Source organism: Notamacropus eugenii, chromosome X, assembly GCF_028372415.1.
Source record: "Notamacropus eugenii isolate mMacEug1 chromosome X, mMacEug1.pri_v2, whole genome shotgun sequence".
Classification (NCBI taxonomy): domain Eukaryota; kingdom Metazoa; phylum Chordata; class Mammalia; order Diprotodontia; family Macropodidae; genus Notamacropus; species Notamacropus eugenii.
In genome coordinates, this window is record NC_092879.1 from 43,584,653 (window position 1) to 43,606,320 (window position 21,668).

At 40.7% G+C, this 21,668-nt stretch overlaps 2 protein-coding genes across 8 annotated transcripts in view; one reads left to right on the forward strand and one right to left on the reverse strand.

The window, feature by feature from the left end:
- AKAP14 (A-kinase anchoring protein 14) overlaps window positions 1-15,890 on the forward strand; it is a 33,815-nt gene extending 17,925 nt beyond the window's left edge. For 3 of the 6 annotated variants that reach the window (XM_072627022.1, XM_072627023.1, XM_072627024.1), the window contains 3 exons: window positions 704-883; window positions 3,121-3,173; window positions 4,994-5,196. In XM_072627022.1, the coding sequence (XP_072483123.1) occupies window positions 704-883; window positions 3,121-3,173; window positions 4,994-5,078 (318 nt within the window). In that variant the 3' untranslated portion in view covers window positions 5,079-5,196. Of the gene's footprint in view, window positions 1-703; window positions 884-3,120; window positions 3,174-4,993; window positions 5,197-8,873; window positions 10,085-14,234 lie in introns of those variants that run through there. The other 3 variants (XR_011971284.1, XR_011971285.1, XM_072627025.1) reach the window with 3 other exon arrangements.
- Window positions 7,132-20,912, reverse strand: NKAP (NFKB activating protein). Of its 2 annotated transcripts, none has more exons than XM_072627021.1 (9): window positions 20,679-20,912; window positions 17,840-17,920; window positions 16,141-16,208; window positions 13,561-13,680; window positions 12,809-12,890; window positions 11,511-11,623; window positions 10,946-11,021; window positions 10,083-10,232; window positions 7,132-8,698 (listed from the first exon to the last, which is right to left on the reverse strand). In XM_072627021.1, the coding sequence occupies exons 1-9, from the start codon at window positions 20,813-20,815 to the stop codon at window positions 8,524-8,526; spliced, it is 1,002 nt and encodes a 333-aa protein (XP_072483122.1). In that variant the 5' UTR covers window positions 20,816-20,912; the 3' UTR covers window positions 7,132-8,523. The 2 variants fall into 2 exon arrangements, with proteins under 2 accessions (XP_072483122.1, XP_072483121.1); XM_072627020.1 differs by having other exon boundaries at window positions 10,946-11,024; window positions 20,679-20,909.
- Between the last annotated feature and the right edge of the window lie 756 nt (window positions 20,913-21,668).

The following is a 21,668-nucleotide window of genomic DNA, read 5'->3' on the forward strand; positions in this document are numbered from 1 at the left end:
GAAAGTGGTAGAGCCAGCATTTGAACTCAGATCCCAGGACTCCAAGTTCAGTACTATAAATTCAGCATTCTTTCACACTGTACAGTGCTTTTTCTCAGAAGTCCCAAGTTTCTTTGTTAAAAGGAAACCAGGATTCAATGTATGTCCATCTTTTCAAGAGTACTGCTCTCAGGCTAAGGGCTGTGCAGCTGCATGCCATCACTCCCTTCCAGTCAGTGGCAGAGCTGCCATCTATGGATGGCCCTCTGTTCTCTGTCTCTGCTTCCCTCTCTTTTTCTCTCTGTCTTTCTCAATCTTTCTCTCCTTCTCTTTCTCTTTCTTTCCCTTCTTTCTTTCTTTCTCTCTCCTGGCCCCCTCTTTCTCTTTCCGTCTCTGTCTTTCTCTCCTTCTAAATCTCTCTCTTTCTCCCCCTCTCTCTGTCTCTGTCTTTGTCTCTGTCTCTCACTGTCTTTCTGTCTCTGTCTTTGTTTCTCTCTCTCTCTCTCCCTCTTTTCTGCTTCTTTCTCTTTCTCTGTTGCTCTCTGTCTCTCTCTCTGTCTCTGTCTGTCTCTGTCTCTCTCTCTCTCTCTCTGTGTCTGTCTCTCTTTCTCCGTCTCTCTCTGTCTCTCTGTCTGTCTTTCTGTCTGTCTGTCTCTCTCTCTCTGTGTCTGTCTCTCTGTCTCTCTCTCTCCCGCCTCCTCTTTCCCCATTTTGTGTTGAGTAGACATGGGAATTCGATGAGAGCTGGCTACACTTGTCTGAATACCTGGAGAAGGAGGAACTGGAATTCTGCTTTCGCTACCATTACCGGGTGCGCTGGAGCATCCCCACGTCCCGGAAGCCCATTCCCCGAGCCACTGCCTGCATCTACTTTCTCATTGAGATCTCCAAGATCAAGCCCAAAGTAAGTGCCGATGGCCCCTTCCTGAAATGGAACTGCGGCAAATTATCTCTCTCTCACACAAACATACATATATATACACACACACACAGAATGATATTGTTGTATCCAAGGAAAATCCCAAGCCTGGTTAGAATTCAGTTGGACTCTAAAGCTCCGTCTGTATGACTTCATGGGCCCTGGAATGAAAGTTCAGAGAGATGAGCTGGAGTCGCTGCTCAAACACTCACTAGCTGTGTAACCCTGGCCAGTCATTTCCCTTATCTGAGCCTTGATATCCTCTGTTAAATGAGGGGGGTCACACTCGAGGGCCTCTGAGGTCTCTTCCAGCTTTAGATCTAAAATTCTACATGTAACTTTGGCCACTCCCTTCCTCTCTTTATGCCTCATTCTCCTTGGTAAAGGAGGGGAGCTGTTTAATTTCACTGATTTCCAGGTTTCCTTGTAGTGCTAAATCTATGATCCCATGAGCCTACACTGCAAGAGCCCAGGCATTAGAAACAGAAGGTCTGAGTTCAATTCCCTAATCAGATCCTGACTGGCTTGGGGATTCTGGACAAGTCACCTCACTCATTGGATTCTCAGTTTCCTCATCTCCAAAATGGAGACAATTATGCTCACACCAGTTACCTCCCAAGGGATTTACAAATCCTAAAGCGCCTGAAGGTTGGGAACTAGCATGTAAAGAGCTTAGCTTTACGTTCTAAAGTGCTATATATAAATACTGGAGTTACATACATCCATGAATGCAATATATAAATTAAAAAATATATATTTTATTGTTCAGTCGTGTCTGACTCTTTGTGACCCCAAATGGGATTCTCTTGGCAAAGATACTAGAGTGGTTTGTCTTTTTCTTCCCTAGTAGATTAAGGCAAACAGAGGTTAAGTGACTTGTCCAGAGTCACACAACTGAGTGTTGGAGGCCACATTCCAACTCAAGTCTTCCTCCCACCAGGCCCCGGGCTCTATCCATTGGACCATCTACCTGCCTCCTATGTGTGTGTGTGTGTATGTATGGATGTATATGTGTGTATGCATATATAGGGTATGTATATATGTTTATGTATATGTGTATATTGTGTGTATATATGTATATATGTGTATATTATATATAAGTTAACATACAGTGCTATATACCAAAATGTTAGCTGTGATCAGTGTTGTCATAATATCAAATGAGATTTTTCTTTTGGACTGGATCTATGATTTCATTGGTGACCTCCTGATAGTATGGATTTCAATACAAGTGACCACTCCCAGAGATCTCTTATTCACTCTAATCAGGACCTTGCTGCTCAGGCCTGAGAGGTTAACTGCTTTTTGCAAAAGCAATGTAGCAAAACTGACTAATACATTGGCCATGTGTGACAGTGTATGCACTATTCTGCACCTGTGGTTCCCCACCTCCTCAGTGAAGGGAAGGAAGTGCATATTCTCACCTCTTCTCATGGGCCAAGCTTGATCATTATGATTATGCAGCAAATTAGATTTTATTTTTATTCTTTCCACTTACGTTGTTGTCATTGTCATTGTGTATATTGTTTTCTTGGCTCTGCTTATCTTATTCTGCATCAGTTCATATAAGTATTCCCATGTATCTCTGAAGCCTTTCTTCTAGTTACATTCAAAAACTATTAAGCTCCCACTATGTGTAAGACACTGGGAAGGGCGGGGGGTGGAGTGAGTGTCCCTGCCCTCCAGAAGCTTACATTACTCTGGGGTATATGTAGCTGCAGCAAGCCCTCTTCAGTCCTCCCCTAATTCTCTCTTGAGGCAATATGGTGCAGTGATTTTTGACAACCTCAGGTTTCAGTCCTGGCTCTGACACTTGACCATTATACCTCTGGGCAAGTTATTCGATCTCTCCAAACCTTAGTTCCCTCATGTATAAAATGGGATTAAGAACACTTGCAGTTCTGTTATGAGGAATTTTGTTGTTCAGTCATGTCTAACTCTCTGTGATCCCATTGAGGGGTTTCTTGGCAGAAATCCTGGAGTGGTCTGCCATTTCCTTCTCCAGCTCATTTTACAGATGAAGGAACTGTGGCAAACAGGGTGAAGTGACTTGCCCAGGGTCACACAGCTACTAAGTGTCTGAGGCTAGATTTGAAGTGAGGAACATGAGTCCTCAGTTCCAAACCCAATACTCTCCCTCCTGGGATACGCAGCTGCCTGTTGTGAGGAAAGGCTACACAGAAATGGAAGCTAGCTTGGCTAATTTCTTCTTTCTGCCACAGACTTTACCAGTCGAAGTATTTTATGTCCTGGAGTCCAACAGATATGTTCACAGGTAATATGTGTTTGGAGGCTGCATAAAAAGTGGGAGGGAGGGGAACAAAGAATGGGAGGGAGAGGGGAAGAGGGAGGGACTTACTCTTCCTGCCTAGGGTGTAGTAAAAAATCCCAGCTGAGAGGGCTTAATCCTGGATTTTAATCATGCCTTTGGTTGAAATACTCACATCCTCCAAGGACCTTCCTAAATGGGCTAGCTCATTGCATCCTGGGCCATCTCCAGTAATCCTGATGAATATATCTGATCACTGGATCCAGATGGCCCAGAAGGGGAAGTGAGGCTGGTGAACTTGCACAACCCTCCCTCGCTTAAAACAAAGTCAAGTGAGAGTCATGTCATCATTTCTCCGATGTCATGGTCTTTTTAGAAAGCAAAGGACGAACACAGACAGACAGACAACTCAGGGGTAGGGAACTTGTGACCTTGAGGCCATATGTGGCCTTCTAGGTCCTTGGGTATAGCCTTTTGACCGAGTCCAAGTTTGACAGAACAAATCCTTTTATTAAGGGGATTTGTTCTGTGAAGTTTGGATTCCGTCAAAAGGCCACACTTGAGGACCTAGAGGACCACATGTGACCTTGAGGCCTCAGCTTCCCTACCCCTGGACACTAGGTCATTGATCCTTGCAGCATGAGAGGGAACAAGGAAGGCTTTGGATGACTCACAATCTTGAAAGATTTTGTTTTTTGCTGGAAATGTGAAAAATTAACTTGAAATCCTCTTCAGGCTTAGTAGCTTCTTTGAAATGAAGCAGCTAGGTAGTGCAGTGGATACACTGTGGGTCATGGAGTTAGTAAAGACTTGAGTTTAAATCCTGCCTTAGATACTTACTGCCTTGTGGTTCTGGGCCTGATTCTTCACTTGTTAAAAAAAATGAGAAAATTGACATTGATGGCCTCAAAAATGGCCATTCCAGACTTATAGATATTATATTTTGATTAAAATTTTTTTTAGCATTTCTTTAAAAAGTACATCTTATTGATGTCTTTTGTCTTGATTTCATAGTCATTTTCCACCCACCCATGCCTTGGTTTGAACCCTCCCTTGTGGCAAAAGAAAGCACTCAGCAAAATACAGAAACCATGTCTGACAACGTAGACAATAGTCTGTCCCAGTAGCCCCCCACCTCTTGTTTTCATTATCTCATCATGGTAACTTTCATAAGTTTTTCCATTATGTACTTTTGGTGATCTTTCCATTTACATTGTTGTTTTCATTGTGCATATTGTTTCTTTGGTTCTATTTATTTCACTCTGCATCAATTCACACAGATCTCCCCACATTTCTCTAAATTCCTTATACCTGTCACACACCTACTATTCCATTCCATTCATTTATCATAGTTCTTTTCTTTGATTGTTTCCCATTTGGACACCAAATTTGTTTCTAGTTCTTTGTTACCACAAAGAATGATTGAATATTTTGGTATATATTGATCCTTTGCTTCTCTGTTTCCTTGGGGATTCCCAGTAGTGGGATTGCTAGATGAAATGATCTGGAAAGCTTAGTCATTTTTCTTGTATGATTCCAAACTGAAATCCCGAATAGGTTTCCTTTGCAGGTCCACCAACAATGCATCAGTAGGCCCATCTTCCCATAGCTCCTCCATTGACTGTTGCTATCTATCTTCTATGATTTTAAGAGTTCTTTCCTCCTCCCTTTTTCTCTCCCTCCCTCCCTCTCCTTCTTTCTCCCCTTCTTTATCTGTCCCTCCCTCTTTCCTTCTCTTTCTCCTTCTATCTCCTCCTCCCTCTCCTCTTTCTGTTTCTCTTCCCCTCCCTCTCCCCTTCTCTCCCTTCCTCCCCCTCACCCCACAGACCAGGAAAATCTCGCTTCCGAGAAAAGTGGCTGAAGGACATCATTGAAAGCAAGATCATCCTAACGAACAGTCTTAACTTCTAATTCAATGATCCACTGTTGGTTTGGGGTTTGGATTTCTAGTCCATGTGTACCAAATACAACATCATAAATTCAAACATAGAGCATATTTTGGGAAATAAAATTGTCAGGACACTTAGAATCCAGCTTCCTGGAATTCTGTTTTCCATTCTCTGTGCTTAAATACACTTACAAATCTACCAGTTGTTTTCTGTCTCTCCAGATCATCTTCTCTACTAGTTTACATACCCCCAGTTAGGGTCAGCTAGGTGGCACAGTGGATGAAGTGTGGGGCATGGAATCAGGAGAACCTGAGTTCAAATTTGGCCTTAGATACTTACTACCTGTGTGATCCTGGGCAGGTCACTTAACACCATTTACCTCAGTTTCCTCATCTGCAAAATGAGCTGGACTGAGGACAGTGGCACCTGTGACAGTAATAAGGACATCCAGTTTGAGATGTCTAGGAAGCAGCTAGAAATGCAAGACTAGAGGCCAGGAGAGGTTAGGACCAGACAGGTTGATCTGACAAGTCATCAGCATAGAGAAGATAATTTATATGATAAGAGTTGATGAAAACACCAAGTCAAATAGTACAAAAAAGAGGGCCCAGGACAGAACCTTGTAGAACATTCATGGTTTAGCAGGCATGACGTAAGGATCCAACAAAGGAGACAGGAGTGATCAGGTAAGTAGGAGAACCAGAGAAGTGTCACAAAAACCTGGAGAGGAGAGTGCATCACGGAGAAGAGTGTTACCAAAAGCATCAAAGGCTATGGAGAGATCAAGAACGATGGATAAAGCCATTGGATGTGGCAATTAAGATCATTAGTAACTGGAGGGGGCTGTTTTGGTTAAATGTCAGAAGCCAGACTGTAAAGTTACGAGAGGGAAAGAAGGAGATGCCAACTATTACAGCCTTCCTTCTCAAGGAATTTGGCCAGCAAAAGGAGATCTATGACAAGGTAGCATTGCTAGATGGATCATAAGGGTTTGGGGAAGATGGCAAAAACATAGGCGTTTGTAAGTAGTGGGGAAACAGGGAGCGACTAAAGATCGGTTAGAGTAAATTAATTAAAAAAAAAAAAGATCAGTTAGAGTGTAGGCATGAGAAAGGGTCCTCTGCTAAAGATGATGGAATGGGATGGCAGAGGAAAAAAAGATAGTGTAAAGTGCTCTGAAATCCTTAAAATCCTGAGAAATATTTGATATTGATACCAAATTCTTCTGTCTCTGTAATGAAAACCTCCCTCTCTCTAACTTTGACTACTTGGTTCCATATCTTCCCCTCTGAGGCAAAAACCAACCAACCAAAAAAAAAAAAAAAAAAACCAAAAACCAAAAAAAACCCAACAACAAACCCAACAACATAAAGCCACCCTAACTTGATTTCCCATCAGCTTCTCAAGCCCTCTCTTCCCCGCTCCAACACAGCTGACCTATGCAGCTGTTAAATCAATATTAAATAATTGTTGCTTTTCAACTCATCTACTTACTTGTTTGACAAGAAAGTTCATTCATCTGTAAAGTGCTTAGCACAGTGTCCTACACACAATGTTACATAAATGTTAGCTATTATTTTGAGGGACTGAGATCAGGACATTTAATGAGAGAATAAAACATTTAGTGGACTTGAGTAAATGTAATGTCTTATACTAAATGAGCAGGCAAATCAACGAGTCAGACTTTGACATTTCAGCCTCACCTACTCCATGGTCATTAGGTAGGCTTTTGAGTGTTATTTCTGGAGTAGAGATACCATTTCACTTCTTGAATTTATAGATTTTCCCATTAACCTACGTGTAGTTAGGTTATTAAGATTAATTCCAGATGAGTAGATATAATTTCCAATTCTCATCACGTAGCATAGATACTATGCTATATGTGCTGGATACCTGGTTGTGTGGGCAAGGTGAGCTGTGGACTAAAGTACAGTGACCATCTTGGGGCAGAAGACAAATGTTTGGCAGATACCAAGACAAGGCTTTGGTGCTAGGCTTTGAAAAAAGTTAGTTACCTAATTCAGGATGTAAGAAGTGATGGCCCCCAAAATGACCATTTCAGAATCACCAGAAAATGCCAGAAACATGAAATCTGCTTTATTTGTAGAAAAATAAACCAAACTCAATACATCAGCCATGGAGTCAACATTCTCACTTAGTTCCCTAGCTGGTACAATAAGAGAGCAACAGTAGAAAGATAATGGTGAGTGATGATACATGAAAATACCCAGCCAGCATTTCCCATTTCTTCCCAACATCAAATGGCATTACGTGCTTTTAAAAGCAGTAAGTTGAATCTATCTTCTCTATAGTCTATTCAAATAACAGGTTATTCTTAACAACGGAAACCAGGGGTTCCCCCCCCCATATAACACTGTAACTAAATAACACTCATGAATGATAATAAATCGTCATCTTCAAAAAAAAATACCTTCACTATTCAGCAGGTTCAAATATTCTAATATTTTCTTTACCCCTAACATGCTTATGGATCAAAGTTGAAGATCTATCTCTTTAGATGTCATCTATTTTCTAGGCACAATTTAGGCAGAAATAATGTCATTGCATTGGTATACTGGATATCCCAGGTTTTTAAAATTAAAAGAACTCAAAGCTATTTTAAAAAACCAACTGAGGTTAATAGGAGTTAGATCTGGAATCCTTAAGAAATTTAGTTTATGTATGAGAATTGTGAAGCCCAGAGAAAGGGAAGTACTGACTGAAAATTACACAGGGAGGAAAGGTGAATTCAGATTTGAATCCAGATTGAGTAGAAATCTCATGCTCTCTCTTATTTGCAATTCAGCTGGTCTATTACACAAGGAGGGAAGGAATCAACATTCACTATTCCTGGAATGAACTCTAGCTTGTCCAATTATAAAAAACATTTTCAAATTCCCTATTTTCCCTTCGCAATAATGACCTCATTTTTGTCACCAACAATGGGCTCCTTCCTGTGTTTCCATCAAGTCTATTGAAAACACATTTGAAATTAAGGAGATGCTGGTTTTGTTAAATCCAACAGAGGATGTAATACAGAGGTAATAGAAGCATCATCCTGCAGGGTGAGATTTACAGATCTTATCTTTTGTCGTGCTGACCTTTGCCATGTCTCCTTCCCCCTCCCTCCCAAATGTACATTCACAGAATTATAGAAGGTCAAAGTTGAAAATAACTTTGAGGATAATCTCAATTCAATTCACTGTGTGATTCTGGGCCTGGCTTTCACCTGAGCTCCTCCAGCTCTAGATTTTAAGATCCTGAATTTTCATTAATTAGTACCCTTTGGAGACCAATTACTCCCTTCCAAAAAAAAAAGCACCTAAATTCTGCCAACAACATATTTGTGCAAAGGAACTATATAAAACTAAAATCATACTTATAAATACAAATCATATATATATATATAAAAGAAATTGATATGCAGATGTTTTTCACTTAAACTTCTGCTACACAGCTAAGAAAACTTATTTGTTCTGCCTCTCCTTCTTCTTTCTATAGATCATTTCTCGGAAGCTGGCTAAAATCTTGCTTTCTCTTCTTCGTCTCTCTTCTTTGTTGAATGAAGTCAGGATTTGTTTCTCATCAGCACTGTAGATCTGGTTTTCTTTACGGAGACGCACGGCCTCCATTCGACGGTGCCTAGAAAATTGTTATAATATAAGCCTAACTCTACACCTCCTCAACCCCATCGAATGTTCCCATAGACTTCCCAGTCTTTCTGAATACCAAGTAGCCCATTTAAGAACAGTGTCTGAAATGGGTCAGATGTGAAATAAGCCAAGCTGATTTGAAACTTATTTTGTGTCTTTTCTAGCATTCAATCCAACCCATCTTTCCTGAATCACTGATGCTCTATCAGCATAAAAAATACTACTTAATCTTAACCACCAAGGACACAAGATTGGTGTGGTGCTACCCATAGTCTACTCTGGATGGCAACATAACTAGATGTCGGAAAATGGATCACCTAGGCAACCATGTCTCTGTTGGATCCTAACAGCAGGGCACATGAGGGCGAGCATACTATCAATCGGGCAAAATCCCTGCAAGGTTCCAATCCAATGAATAAGCAACAGCCCCTGTGGCTATGAACTGGACCAGGTACAAAGCTCTGATCAAAGAGAAATTCTAGATGTAGACTGGGATAGTGTCTTGAAGAGAAAACAACGAACAATGCACCATAAGGCTGGCCCTACCAATAACAGAGTTCTCTCAAAAGACAGGGTGACCTGGGCATTGCTGCTGGTCTCAAGTAAGGACACAGTCTGACTTCCCACATACATTAGGATTAAAACCAACTGGTTGTTTATGTATATGTATATATATGTGCATGTATGTGTACATCTACATGTGCACAGATATGTAAGAGATCTTATAAAGGTTATGTCACTGTTAATGTACTCTCTGTGCCAGGGACCATCCCCCTGATTCCGGGAATGAAGCTTGGTCCATCTTGGACTGGTTCTCAATGACAGAACTTACCACTGGACTTAGGGTGCCAAACAGGCAAGCTCAGAAATAGGGAACATTCTTTTGTGAAAAGACACTTGTCCCGTTGCCAAAATGTTAGGATCCTCCAAGGGCAGAAATTCACAGTTGTGCTCAGATAGATTCTCCCACAGGCTGAGAGCTATGAATATTTATTACATGGCAACTTAAGGACTAGAGAAAGACTCTTGTAGGACATGTTTTTAGAGGACTGATGACATTAGTGAATTTGAGGTCAAACTACACACAGAGCAGCTAGGTAGTACAACGGATAGAGCACTGTACTTAGAGTCAGGAAGACCTGAGTTCATCTCTATCAGATACTTTCTAGATGTATGTTAATCTCTCTTAGACTCAATGAGATACTTTAAAGCATTTTATAATTACTAGTTATTATTGCTGTGGTTATTATAGTTTCAACAAACTATGCATGTTCGCATTTTTTTTTATTCCAAATTTTCACTTGGTGACATAACTACCATAAGACCGTAAAACTACCTAATCTCTGAGATGGCATTCAATGTCAAGAACCCACCTGCTCCCACTCATGACATAGCCTGATTTTTCAAATGCTGCAATCTCTTCACTAGTAAGGCCAATTTCTCCTCTCCGAGGGATTCGTTTTCCGGCTTTCACGTATTCGGCCATGGCTGCACCTTCACCAGGCAACAGAGCATGACCGTAACTGCAAAGAAATTAAGACAGGGATTTATTCATTAGGTCATCTCTGTATTCAAAGAGGAGATTGTAAACAGAAGAAAGAAGTCAATATTTCCTTGGGAAACAATAAAGAAAGCAATAATGACTAGTGAGTAGGCAGTTTGACCTAGAAATGCAGAGTCCTTTGGGACAGACAAATGGAAGGATCATTATTACTGATTACAGACTGGTGTAGATCTAAATACTCTGCACCCCCTCCCCTTGATGGTTTTGCTTCCCATTAGTTCTCTCTCCATTTCTTTCCCTTTTAAAAAAACCAAAATCCTTAAGTGATATTTCTGAAGTTTCCATTTACTTGACCCATAGTCCTTGAGCAGGGACCACTGGCACCAGGGACAGCTCACTTGAAGAGTGGCAGCTCATGTGACCACCAAGAGAAGGCTCGAAAGGCACATAAACATGAGAAGCTTGAACATTACATTTTTTTTTCTTTTTAAAAAATATTTTCATTTTTTTCCACTAGATATTTCCCAATTATATGTAACATTCATTTTTGGAAATTTTGAGTCCCAAATTCTCTTCCTCCCTCCCCCACCCCTTGAAAAAGCAAGTGATATCAACTATATGTATAAAGTCATGCAAAACATATTTCCATATTAGTCATGTTGCAAAAGAAAACAAGAGAAATACAGTTAGATAAATTGAGTATTCTATTTCTACATTTCTACTGCTACTCACTTCACAGGCTTATCTTCCGAAGTAGAGCATGCTTTGGGAACATCTGGTCCAATTAATCTCTCACGTTCTTTATTCTCTGCTAAAGGAAAATATCCCAACCACACACACACACACACACACACACACACACACACACGTTAAGGTTACCACTTGGTTAATTAAGTATTTATTGAGCATATTCAGTCCACCAGGTGGACTATATTCATGAAGTACTTCACAGGAAGGACGAAAGTCCCTTATCATGGAAGCGTCCAATTCAGGGGAATAATCCTGGACAACAAGAAACAGATCTGGGCCTTATGAAAACTGTTGGACATATCAGATTTGGGGGTGCATGGTGCTTCTAAACCAGGGGTGGAGAACCTTCGGTCTTAAGGCCACATATGGTAAACATTTAGATTCAGTCAAAAGGCCACATTTAAGGACCTAGAAGGCCACATGTGGCCTCAAGGTCGAAGATTCCCCAGCCCTGCCCTAAACAATCAACCCCATACCTATCTATATCTACAAAAAGAGATGAGAGTTGAATTTGTCATTCCATAGCAGTTGCTTACAAAGAACTTACTTGATAGTTTCCCTGGCCAGAGATTTCGTAGTAATTCTTCATCCAAGACTTCCTTGCTCAACTTGGGTGATTCTTTCCTGTACTTACTCTTTTTAACCTTCCGGGACTTCTTCCTGTCATGATTATAAGTTATTGTGCACATTAAACATCTAGGAAAATCCATCAAGATGCAGGGAAATTTGCTTGTTAGACAAGTTAAGAGATCTTGCTCTTAGGATTAAGGCATCAGAGATCTACAACTGGGAGAGACCACCCACTCCAGGGCAGGAAAGTGATTTGCCCAAGGTCACATGGGTAGTAACTGTTCCAGATGGCATTTTCAGTATAGCACTCAGACTTCAGAACCAGTTTCTTTCCATGACTTTCCATATCATGCTTCCATCACATTTTCAATGATATTTTAATGATATTTTAAGTGATATTAAAGCGATACTCCATACCATCTGAGAAAAACAGAATGTCTTCTTTTAAATAGTATTTTATATTTTCAAATTACATGTAAATGACTGATACAGAAATATGTTTTGCAGGACTACACATATATAACCCATATCAAACTGCTTGCCTTCTCAATGAGTGGGGCGGAAAGGGAGGGAGAAAATTTGAAACTCAAAATTTTAAAAGCAAATGTCAAAAATTGGGGGTTTTTTACATGTAATTGGGGAAAAATAAAATACTAAATAAATAAAATCTAAATATATTAAAAACAAATTACATGTAAAGACAATTTTTAACATTCATTTTTTACAAAATGTTGAGTTATAAATTTTCTCCCTCCCTTCTCTTCCCCCCTTCCTTAAGACAGTAAGCAATTTAATATAAGTTATATATGTAGCTGCTTTTCTGAACAATCAATTTTATTTTCCTTGCTTGACAGGAGGGAGAAAGCAAACTGCAGATGTGTTCTGAGAATTGTCAAAGAATCCATGTCAGAATCCTCAGCTTAAGTATCCTACTCTCACTGTTTGGTAAATAGGTTTTACTTAAAAATAGTTTAACTGGGGCAGCTAGGTGGTATAGTAGATTGAGCACTGGCCCCGGAGTCAGGGGGACCCCACTTTAAATCTGGCCTCAGACACTTACTAGCTTTGAGACCTTGGGTAAGTCACTTAATCCTGACTGCCCCGCAAAACAACAAAGAAAATAGCAATAAATTGAGGTCTTTTTTTTTTTTTTAAAGTTTAACTCATTTAATAAAATCACGAAGGTCCCTTCTCCATTCCCAACATAAGGGAACTTAGAAAAGAGCTTTCATCCTATATAAAGGTGATATAAAGTCATTTCAAAATCAGTCTTACGAATGTTTTCTCTTTCTTTTCTCCTCCTTCTTGCTCTTCTTGTACTTCTTGGTTTTCTTCGATTTCCGTTTCTCCTTTGAACCTAGTTATTAAAGCAGATAACTAGGAAGTCAAGACCTGAACAAACGTTTGAGTAGGCACCAAGGTGTTATTGCACTCATTCAAAAAACAAGTAAGCAAATGAAACAACAACAAAATCGCCCCAAACCTGGGAAATACAACAATTCCTGTTTCATCTGTTACAAAGTAGGAAATTCACTCATGGTAACTGGCAAAACAACAAAAGATGCACTCAGGGTAATGGATTGATATTAACTATGTTAGCAGAGAAAAATCAGTGACCTGTTTAAAAGCAGCTTTCTGAGAAAGCTGGACCATCCTACAGTTTTAGCTACCCTGAGTTAGTCATTATCAAATTTTTCAGTGATTCCCAGAGCTGGAAGAGATCCCAGATGTTGTCTCGTCCAACCCCCTGCTGAAGCATGAAAGTCTCTCTCCAACAACCATCCCTGAAAAGCAATCAACCAGCCTTCGCCTGAACACTTCCACTGATGGGGATTTCACTGCTTCACTCTGGGACAGCTCTGACAGTTCAGAGGTCTCTTCCTTATAAAATGGCACAGCAGTAGGATTGTATTGCAAATGACAAAAACACACAGCAGAAGAAAGCAGACAAATTAGGGACCCTCTAACCAAAATTCTAGCTGAAAATCTCATTTGGGGACCAAGCAAGGCAAGATTGGTTTTCTTACCTCTATGCTCATCCCTGTCCTCAGAATGCTTTCTATGTTTCTTTTTGGATGACTTCTTTCTCCTTTTCTCAGCTCTATCCCTGGAGTGACTAGTCTTCCTTTTTCTCTTCTTCTTTACCTCTGAACAAATATTTCAAGAGTATTAAACGTAAAACTACTTCAGACATTTCCCAGAATATCCCTTGTAACAAAGAAAAATAGCTAAGCAAAATCAATCAGCATCGAGGTCAAGTCTGAGTGGGTATGGAACATTCCACACCCACAGCTCCCCACTTCTCCCAACAAAAAGGGAGAGATGTTTCTCTGCATTTCCTCTCCAGGGCCAAGATCAGCTATTACAATCATTCATTGATTGACTTCATTGCCTTCTTCTTTTCACTTATGTTACGGGCTCTACTTTCTTCAGGATGCATCACTTTACATCTGCTGGTTTTCTGAATTCCTCATGTCTTATCAAACAATCCTATTCTATCCCACTCATTTATATACTACGGTCTTTTCAGCCAGTATCTACTTTGTTTATGATTCTTTGCTATTGAAAAAAAAAAAGGCTGCTATAGGGATCCTTTCTGTTTGATCTCCATAGGGGTTCATGCCTTACTAGTGAGATATATGAAAGAGAGCTTATGAACAACTTTGTCACTTTTCTCACCTAATTCCAAATTGTTTTCCAGGACGGCTAGATCATGGGGCAGCTAGGTGGCTCAGTGGATAGGACGCCAGTCTCGGAGTCAGGAGGACCTGAATTCAAATCTGGCCTCGGATATTTACTAGCTGTGTGACCCTGAGCAAGTCACTTAACCCCATTCCCTCCCCAAACAGCAAACAGAATGGCTAGACAAATCTAAAGTTCTGTCAACAGTGTGTTAGTGTGCCTATATTCCTGCAGCACTTCTAACTTTGACTATCTCTGTCTTTCAGTAAATTTGCCATTTTGAGGAGGGGGGTGTGTAACATGAAGGTTCAGAATTGCCTTAATTGGGAATAGTTCTATGCTGGCAAATAGCTCTTGGGCTTACATATTTGGATTAATTCTCTGTATTTCTTAGATATTAGACCTTTATCAGAGATACTTATTGCAAAGTTTCTTCCTACAAGACAGTTTCTTTTTTTCTATCTGTAGCAATTTTATACAAAAGCTTTTCAGTTTCATGTAACTGAAATTTTCTATTTTATCTTTTATGATCGCCAGTATCTCTGGTCTGATTGAGAATTCTCCCCTTAACCAGTTTTGAGAGGCACTCCCATTTTCATCCAATTTGTAAACGATGAAACCTTTAACATTCAGGTCACATATTCATTTGTAACTTAATGTGGTATATAGCATGAGATGCAATTATCTACCACATTGTTTTCTAGTTTTCCCAGCTGCTTAACAAAAGCAATGAATAATTGAAAAATGAAAAAAAAAGGAATGAATAATTTTTCCCCAACTAGTTTTATGTTCTTAAGATTATTGCTCAATGGAACTTCTGAATCCCTTTGTTTCTGAATCTAGTTTGTTCTAATGACTTTTTATTTTTGACTAGTGCCAAACAGTTTTAATGATTGCTGCTTTCTACTATAGTCTGAAGTGTGGAAGCACTATTCCTATTTTTTTTCATTATTTCCTTTCAGATTCTTGATCTCTTGTTCCTCTATGTAAATATTACAATTATTTTATGTTGTCTAGTTCTATAAAGCAACCTTGATAGTTTGATTTCTATAACACTAGAGTTAGGGAGCATTATCACTTTTATTATATTAGGAGAGTCTAGCCTTGTACACCAATTAATCTAATTATTTAAGTCATCTCTTATTTCTGTAAAGAGGATTTTGTAATTGTATTTAAATTAAACTGAGAGTGTGTTGACCAACCAACTCCCAGATACTTTATGCATTCTGTAAGTTATTTTGAATGTGATTTTTCTATTATTCCCCTCCTGGTTTTTTAAATTGCTAACTGAATATGTTGATGATTCTTTATTTAATGTGAGTACCGCTATTTCATTGAAGTTATGTTTTCTTAGTTTCCTTCCTGATTCTCTGAGGTTTTCCTAAGTAAACCATCACATCATCTGCATACAAGGATAACCTTGTCTCCTGTCTGATTATCTTCATGCCTTTAATTTTCTTTCGTTTTCAATGAGACTGCCAACATTTCTAGAACAATGTCAAATAACAGTGGGCATCCTTGCTTTACACCTGTATTTATTGTGAGAGCTTCAAGTGGCACAAATAATGCCAGCTTTTGTTTTTACATATTTTTATTTTTAAAAATGGACTTTCTGTGCCTATTCTTATTAGAGTTTTGAAGCATAACTGATACTCTGTTTATTAAAAGTTTTTTTCCGAAAATAATTGTGTGATTTTTTGCTCTTTAAAAGATTAATCATAACTGTTTTTCCTAAGGTTGAATCATTCTTACTTCTGTGGAATAAATAGAATTTCATTATAATAGATAATTCTGGGGATATATTGCTGTAGTCTTTTTAACTACTTGTTAAGAAATATTTCCAATTTACAAAGTCTATTGTTTTACTATTCACAAAACCATCCATGCTATCCAAAAAAAGAAGCTTTGTCATTAAGTAAAAATACCTTCTGAGTCAGAAGAAGCAGTTTTATTAGATTTTGTCTCTTCCTCATTGGGGGTATGCTCATCTGAACTAAATGTAAAGAAAAGAGTTGGAAAAATTAAGAAATGTGATAGAATAAAGTGTTTACTGTTTTCACGGATCCATGATCTGGGTAGGTCCATGCTTAATACCTGACCAGTCCACCTCCTTTTTTGATATATTTTGAAAAGTCAACTATTTCCCAATAAATGACATTCCCCCCCCCCTTCTCACTAAAAATTAGGTAATTAAGACAATTCTAATATAGTGATTGGGACATACATAACATTCCACTCATCATTTTACAAGTTGATAACAGAAAGCAAAGAAAATGTATTTTAGCTTCAGCCTGGGATCATTTATCCTGTTGTTATGAAATCTAAGGAAAAAAATTGTCCACTAAGTCTATGAAGGGCGTATAAGAGACAGTAATATCTTGCGGGGGCAAGTAGCTTAAACTTCAACATAAGGTATTTAGGTCAATTTTAAGAAACTTAGATGGAAAGGAAGGAGGACAGGATTGAAGAAGCATTTCAAATTCATAGAATGCAAGCTGAAAGGGGCCTTGGAGATTATTTAATCCACTCCTCTCATTCCAAAAACCTAGAATGGAAAAGTAACTTGTCCATTGGTCCCTTGGAAAATGACTCATCTATTTAGATGTTATGTATGATTTCCTCAGAAGGAATGGTTTAATTTTATTTATGTAAGAGACCAGGGATGAGCTCCAGTTAAAATAGTCAAGTTGGAAGAGCTCTCAATGGTCATTTCACCCACCTATTTGCCCCATGCAGAAATGCCTCTCCAACATCTGCCGCCATCCAAAAGTAGCCTGCTTCAATTCTAGTTATTAGAAAGTCCTTCCTCATGTTCATTCAAAAATCAGTCTTTATCATTTTCTACCCATTGGTCTTGGTTCTGCATAGCCTTCAAGGGCTCCTTCCAGACCTCTATGAATGCAAGTTCCCTGAGCCTTGAAGAGTCTAGAATTTTCTACAAGGGTACATTTCTGGTGATGCAGCTCATACAGCATTGTGAATTATGAGTTCAGTGGTTATAAACACTGCTGCAAATTAGCCAAGTGAACCCATATGTGCAAGAAAAAGAGAACCCCAAAATGAAGACTATTGCTAAAGGAAAAGGAAATATGGAAAAAAGGAAGAAACAGCTTAAGACTGTAAAGAGGATCATATACAATTGATTTCACCAGGAGTACCATTTGCTCCCTATTAAAATTCATTTTGTTACATCCATATTTGACATAGATGTTACAGCTAGGCTAGGCAAAAAGTAAAGTCACTGCAAATAGTTAGCAGTTTAATATTAATTCTTGCTTTGAATAAGAAATCAATGTCACATAAACACAAGAGTGTTTAAAGAATGAATGTCGTATTTTCACTTAAAAAAATGCCTTCATTCTTAGGTCAGTTCTATGATGTAAAATTTAGGAGGAAGATAATATGGAGCCACAAGACAGAAATAAAACCATGAAATAAGTCTAAAGCTTTTCATTTAGCTAGCAAAACCCCCCTCCAAATCTTCCCATTATTACATGTAATTGGGTAAAAATAAAATAATAAATTTTTTTTAAAAATATGGTTACATAAAAAAATTCTCCCTTAAGACAGTTTCTGAATATAAGATATGAGATACTGTACTTTTGGAATGGGAAAATCACTTACTCTGGCTTTGGATTTTCTGGAGAAAGTCCCCAAACTTCTGGCGCCCCCCGTTCTGCAATTTTTATTCTCTCATTTAATCTCCTAGAAGATTCAGGAATATAGATTCAGTAAATAGTAGTATATTCTACTTTCTAAATCATTGGGCTCTAAAATGCATATTGCCTGCTGCAAGGAGTGATCAATCAAGTGGAGGGTGAGGAGATTGTTTGAATTTCCCCCATCCATAACCCACACAATCACACCTCCTCCTGTCCCTCAACACTTTCCCAGTCTGTTCCCTCCATATTTTTGGACATTCCCTTTTTCTCCTTTCGAGAAACAGAGTGAATTTCATGGAACTACCCGGCATGGGATGGTTTATGATATGCCATTTCAGATTTTATTTCCTCAACTTTCTCCTCAAATCCACTCGTCTTCAGAGGGCCCCCCCCCCCCCATTTATGGCAAAAGGCGTCATCCTCAGCTCACTTGCACTCACCCCACATATATAAGTACTTATCAACTCTTATTATCGCTACTTCCACAGTATCTCGAGCTTTCATCCCCTTCTCTCTGCTCACACAGCCACCAGCCTAGCTCGGGATCTCAACACCTTCTCCTGGACTACAGCAACAGCCTAATTTGACTTCTGGTGCCTCATTTCTCCCCTTTCCAATCAGTACAGAAGCCAAAATACTGGGTCTGACCGATTCACTTCTCTACTCAAACTCCAGATTCTCTCTGTTGATTCTAATATCAAACACTGGCATCTTTTATGTCACATTTTAAAATTTTATGTGTAACTTTTATAACGAACATAATTATGAGTGGCACTTATAAACAGTATATATTATTTTGAATTATTATTATAAATATTATATTTGAAATATTTGGGGCCCAAATATCCTTCCAGTCATCCAGGTTTGCAATTTCAGGGTCAATTCTTAGTTTCTCATATTCCCTTTGCCTGTGTTCCTGCGTTCCTATAATAAATAAGGGCAGTAGATATGACTTTTTTCCACGGAAGGCTTTGGGGCGCCTCCATATACAAGTGCTAGTACTTCCCTTTTTACACACCAGTATCTTAAGCCTCTCAAGATACCATCGTTAACCTCCTAAGACAGGTAGAGATTAAGACAGGTATTATCTTTGATTTTAAAATGTGAGAGAAGTTACAACAGCGTTTGCACGATCACATACTTCAAGTCCTAAGAGACTTTAGACTTTATCTAGTCCACACCCCTCCCTCCATTTTACAAACGACAAACCGGGTCCCAAGAGGGATCGTGTATCAAGTGCTGGACTACGATTTAAAACCTGCTCTCAGACATTTACTAGCAATGCGATCCTGGGCAAGTTCCTAATCTCATTTTCCTCGTGGGTAAAACGAAGGGGTTTATACTTAAGGGTCTCTTCTTGGGCTCTTTCTAGATCCAAATCTATCATTCTATGAAACCTCTAAGACTAACTTGCTCAAAACCACCAGCAGTCAGTCAGGGTTCGAACCTAAGTAAGGTCTTTTGACTCCTCAGAGGCAACACTTTCTCGCACTTGCTATTTTTTTTCTTAAAAAGAGAAAAAGTTGATTTTACTTTTTTTAAAAATCGCTTTCACTTTTTAAAAAGTAATTCTTAGACAATACGGAGCAATGTGAATATTTTAATAATACACCCGTTCTTTGGGATGAATCACGCACCATGCATCAGACGAATAGCAGGGCACCCCTCCGACCCCCAGAGGGACTGGGGGAAAGTCTATCAAAAACATTTCTAAAGTATTGCTTAAGTTACCTATACCGACCAGTTCCCAAGGAGAAGAGGAAGGTGTGGAAGGGAGAAAGTAAATCGAGAATTAGTGAAGGAGGGGATGAGACTGATAGAACGGAGGAAATCGACGGCAAAGGAAAGGGAAAAGAAAAATGGAAAGGGGGTTGGGGAGGCAAGTGAAAGATTTTGAAGTGAGGGATTTAAGTGAAGCTGAGAGTTTTGGGACAGAGAAACCGATGAAAAAATTAAGGGGGTGGGAGGGAGAGAGAAAAATGGGAAAGGGGTTGGGAAAGCAAGCGAAGACTAGAAAGTAGGAGAGAAGGGGAAGAAAGCGGGTCCCGGGAGGAGCGGGGGCTTACTTCTCCTGAAGACTCTTCTCCTTGGGTTTTTCGAAGTAGTTGGACCAGAGCTGGTTACCCCGGGGTTCGGGTTCGTAAAATTTACCAGACGGGCCAGGGAAGGCAGAGAGCCACCCCATAACCTGCAGGAAGCCCTGGCCCGGACCCTGGCTGGCGCTACCGCCAGCTCCCAGCATGCGGCTGAAGCCGGGCTTAGGCAACGGGCCAGAATTGAGGCTGGGGCCGGGGTCCCGAACCGGGCTCAGAACGGGACTGAGGCTCGGGTTAAGGTACGGCCTCGGACTCGGGACCGGGCTCGGCGTCGAGCTCGGTGCCGGCCCCGGGCTGGGCGACCGCTCGTCGGTAGAGCTGCCGGTCGCGACGGTGGCTGCCGCCGAGGGTCCGCCCCGGTCGTGGCGGTCATAGCCCTCCCAGGAGCGGGAGCCCATGCAGGAGGGGGCACTGTGACGGGAGCGGGACCGAGGTCGGCGCCGGGGTCGGTGCAGGGACGGGGGCCGGTTGCGAGAACGGCGGCCCCGCGACTAGTCGGTCTGGGGGCTCTCACGGGGGTTGCTGGCCTCACAGGCTGCGGCACCGCTGCCGTGATTCTCACCGGAGTCAGGGCTACAGCTGCCGTCGCTGCTCTCCCTGGAGCTGCTGTGGCTCCAGCGGCCGCCCGTGCCCCTGCCCCGGGTACCTCCACCTGCCGCCCTGCCTCTGCCTCTGTCTCTGCCTCTACCTCCATCCCCGACTTGCCGTTGGTGGCCGCGGGTCACCTCCTCAGGATTGTAGGAGTAGGATGCGGAAGCCATAGGGAAGCGCCTATCTGCCCCACGGGCTCTCCGAACCTCGGGGATGGGGAAAAATCTGTTCACTTGCCCAGGCGTCGGCATCCCAACGAGCGCCGCCGCGCCAGGAAAACCCGAACTTCAACCGTCCGCCCGACTTGTGGCGCGCGCTGCCAACGTGCACGTAAAACGCATGCGTATCCCTCCGTGTGGGGTCCCGGGACTACTTAGATTCGTGACTCCCGCGCCTAGGTTTCGAATCCCGCGCTTTTCCACTGCTGCGCTTTTGTGCGTTACAGCTTTTGCTTTGCCCCTTCCTTTTTGCATTGATAAAGCAAGTATTTCATCAATAGTTGTTTATTCCAATGAAATCACAAGTCCAATTCAAAAAGAAAAAAAAAGCAATCCCCTGCAAGAAGAGCCCCCTACCAATGCACGTTTCCAACTTCTGCAATTTGCAGTTTTAGAAAGTTTCACGGAGAGGATATATACCTACCTCATCCAGGTCCAAACAGTCACCACAGTGCATTAAATGAGAAATTTGAATATTGTTTTCGTTTGTTTGTTTTTTCATTCAAAACAGGCAGTTCTCATAGCCATCTGAAAACTCAGTTAGACTCCTGTACACATCCGCAGGACGCGGTTGCCTCTCTTTGGACTATTACTTCCCGCCCATTGAATTCTCCCTAGTGACTAAACAAAACCAGGCAAAGCGGTGAGGGCACAGGATGCCTACCCTGCATTCAAATTATTCACATTGTCCCACCCCACACACCTCCACCCCCTACCCCCGATTTGCCCCTCTCTTGTGTGTAATGTTTTATTTGGTTATTTGTTCTCTGGGACCAAGGGTCCCAAATGCCTTTATCATGTTACAAAGGGGGAAACTGAGACCCAGAGAACTAAAGGGATGTCAGGATATCAGGTCTGGAAAGATCCTTAGAAACCACCTATCCCA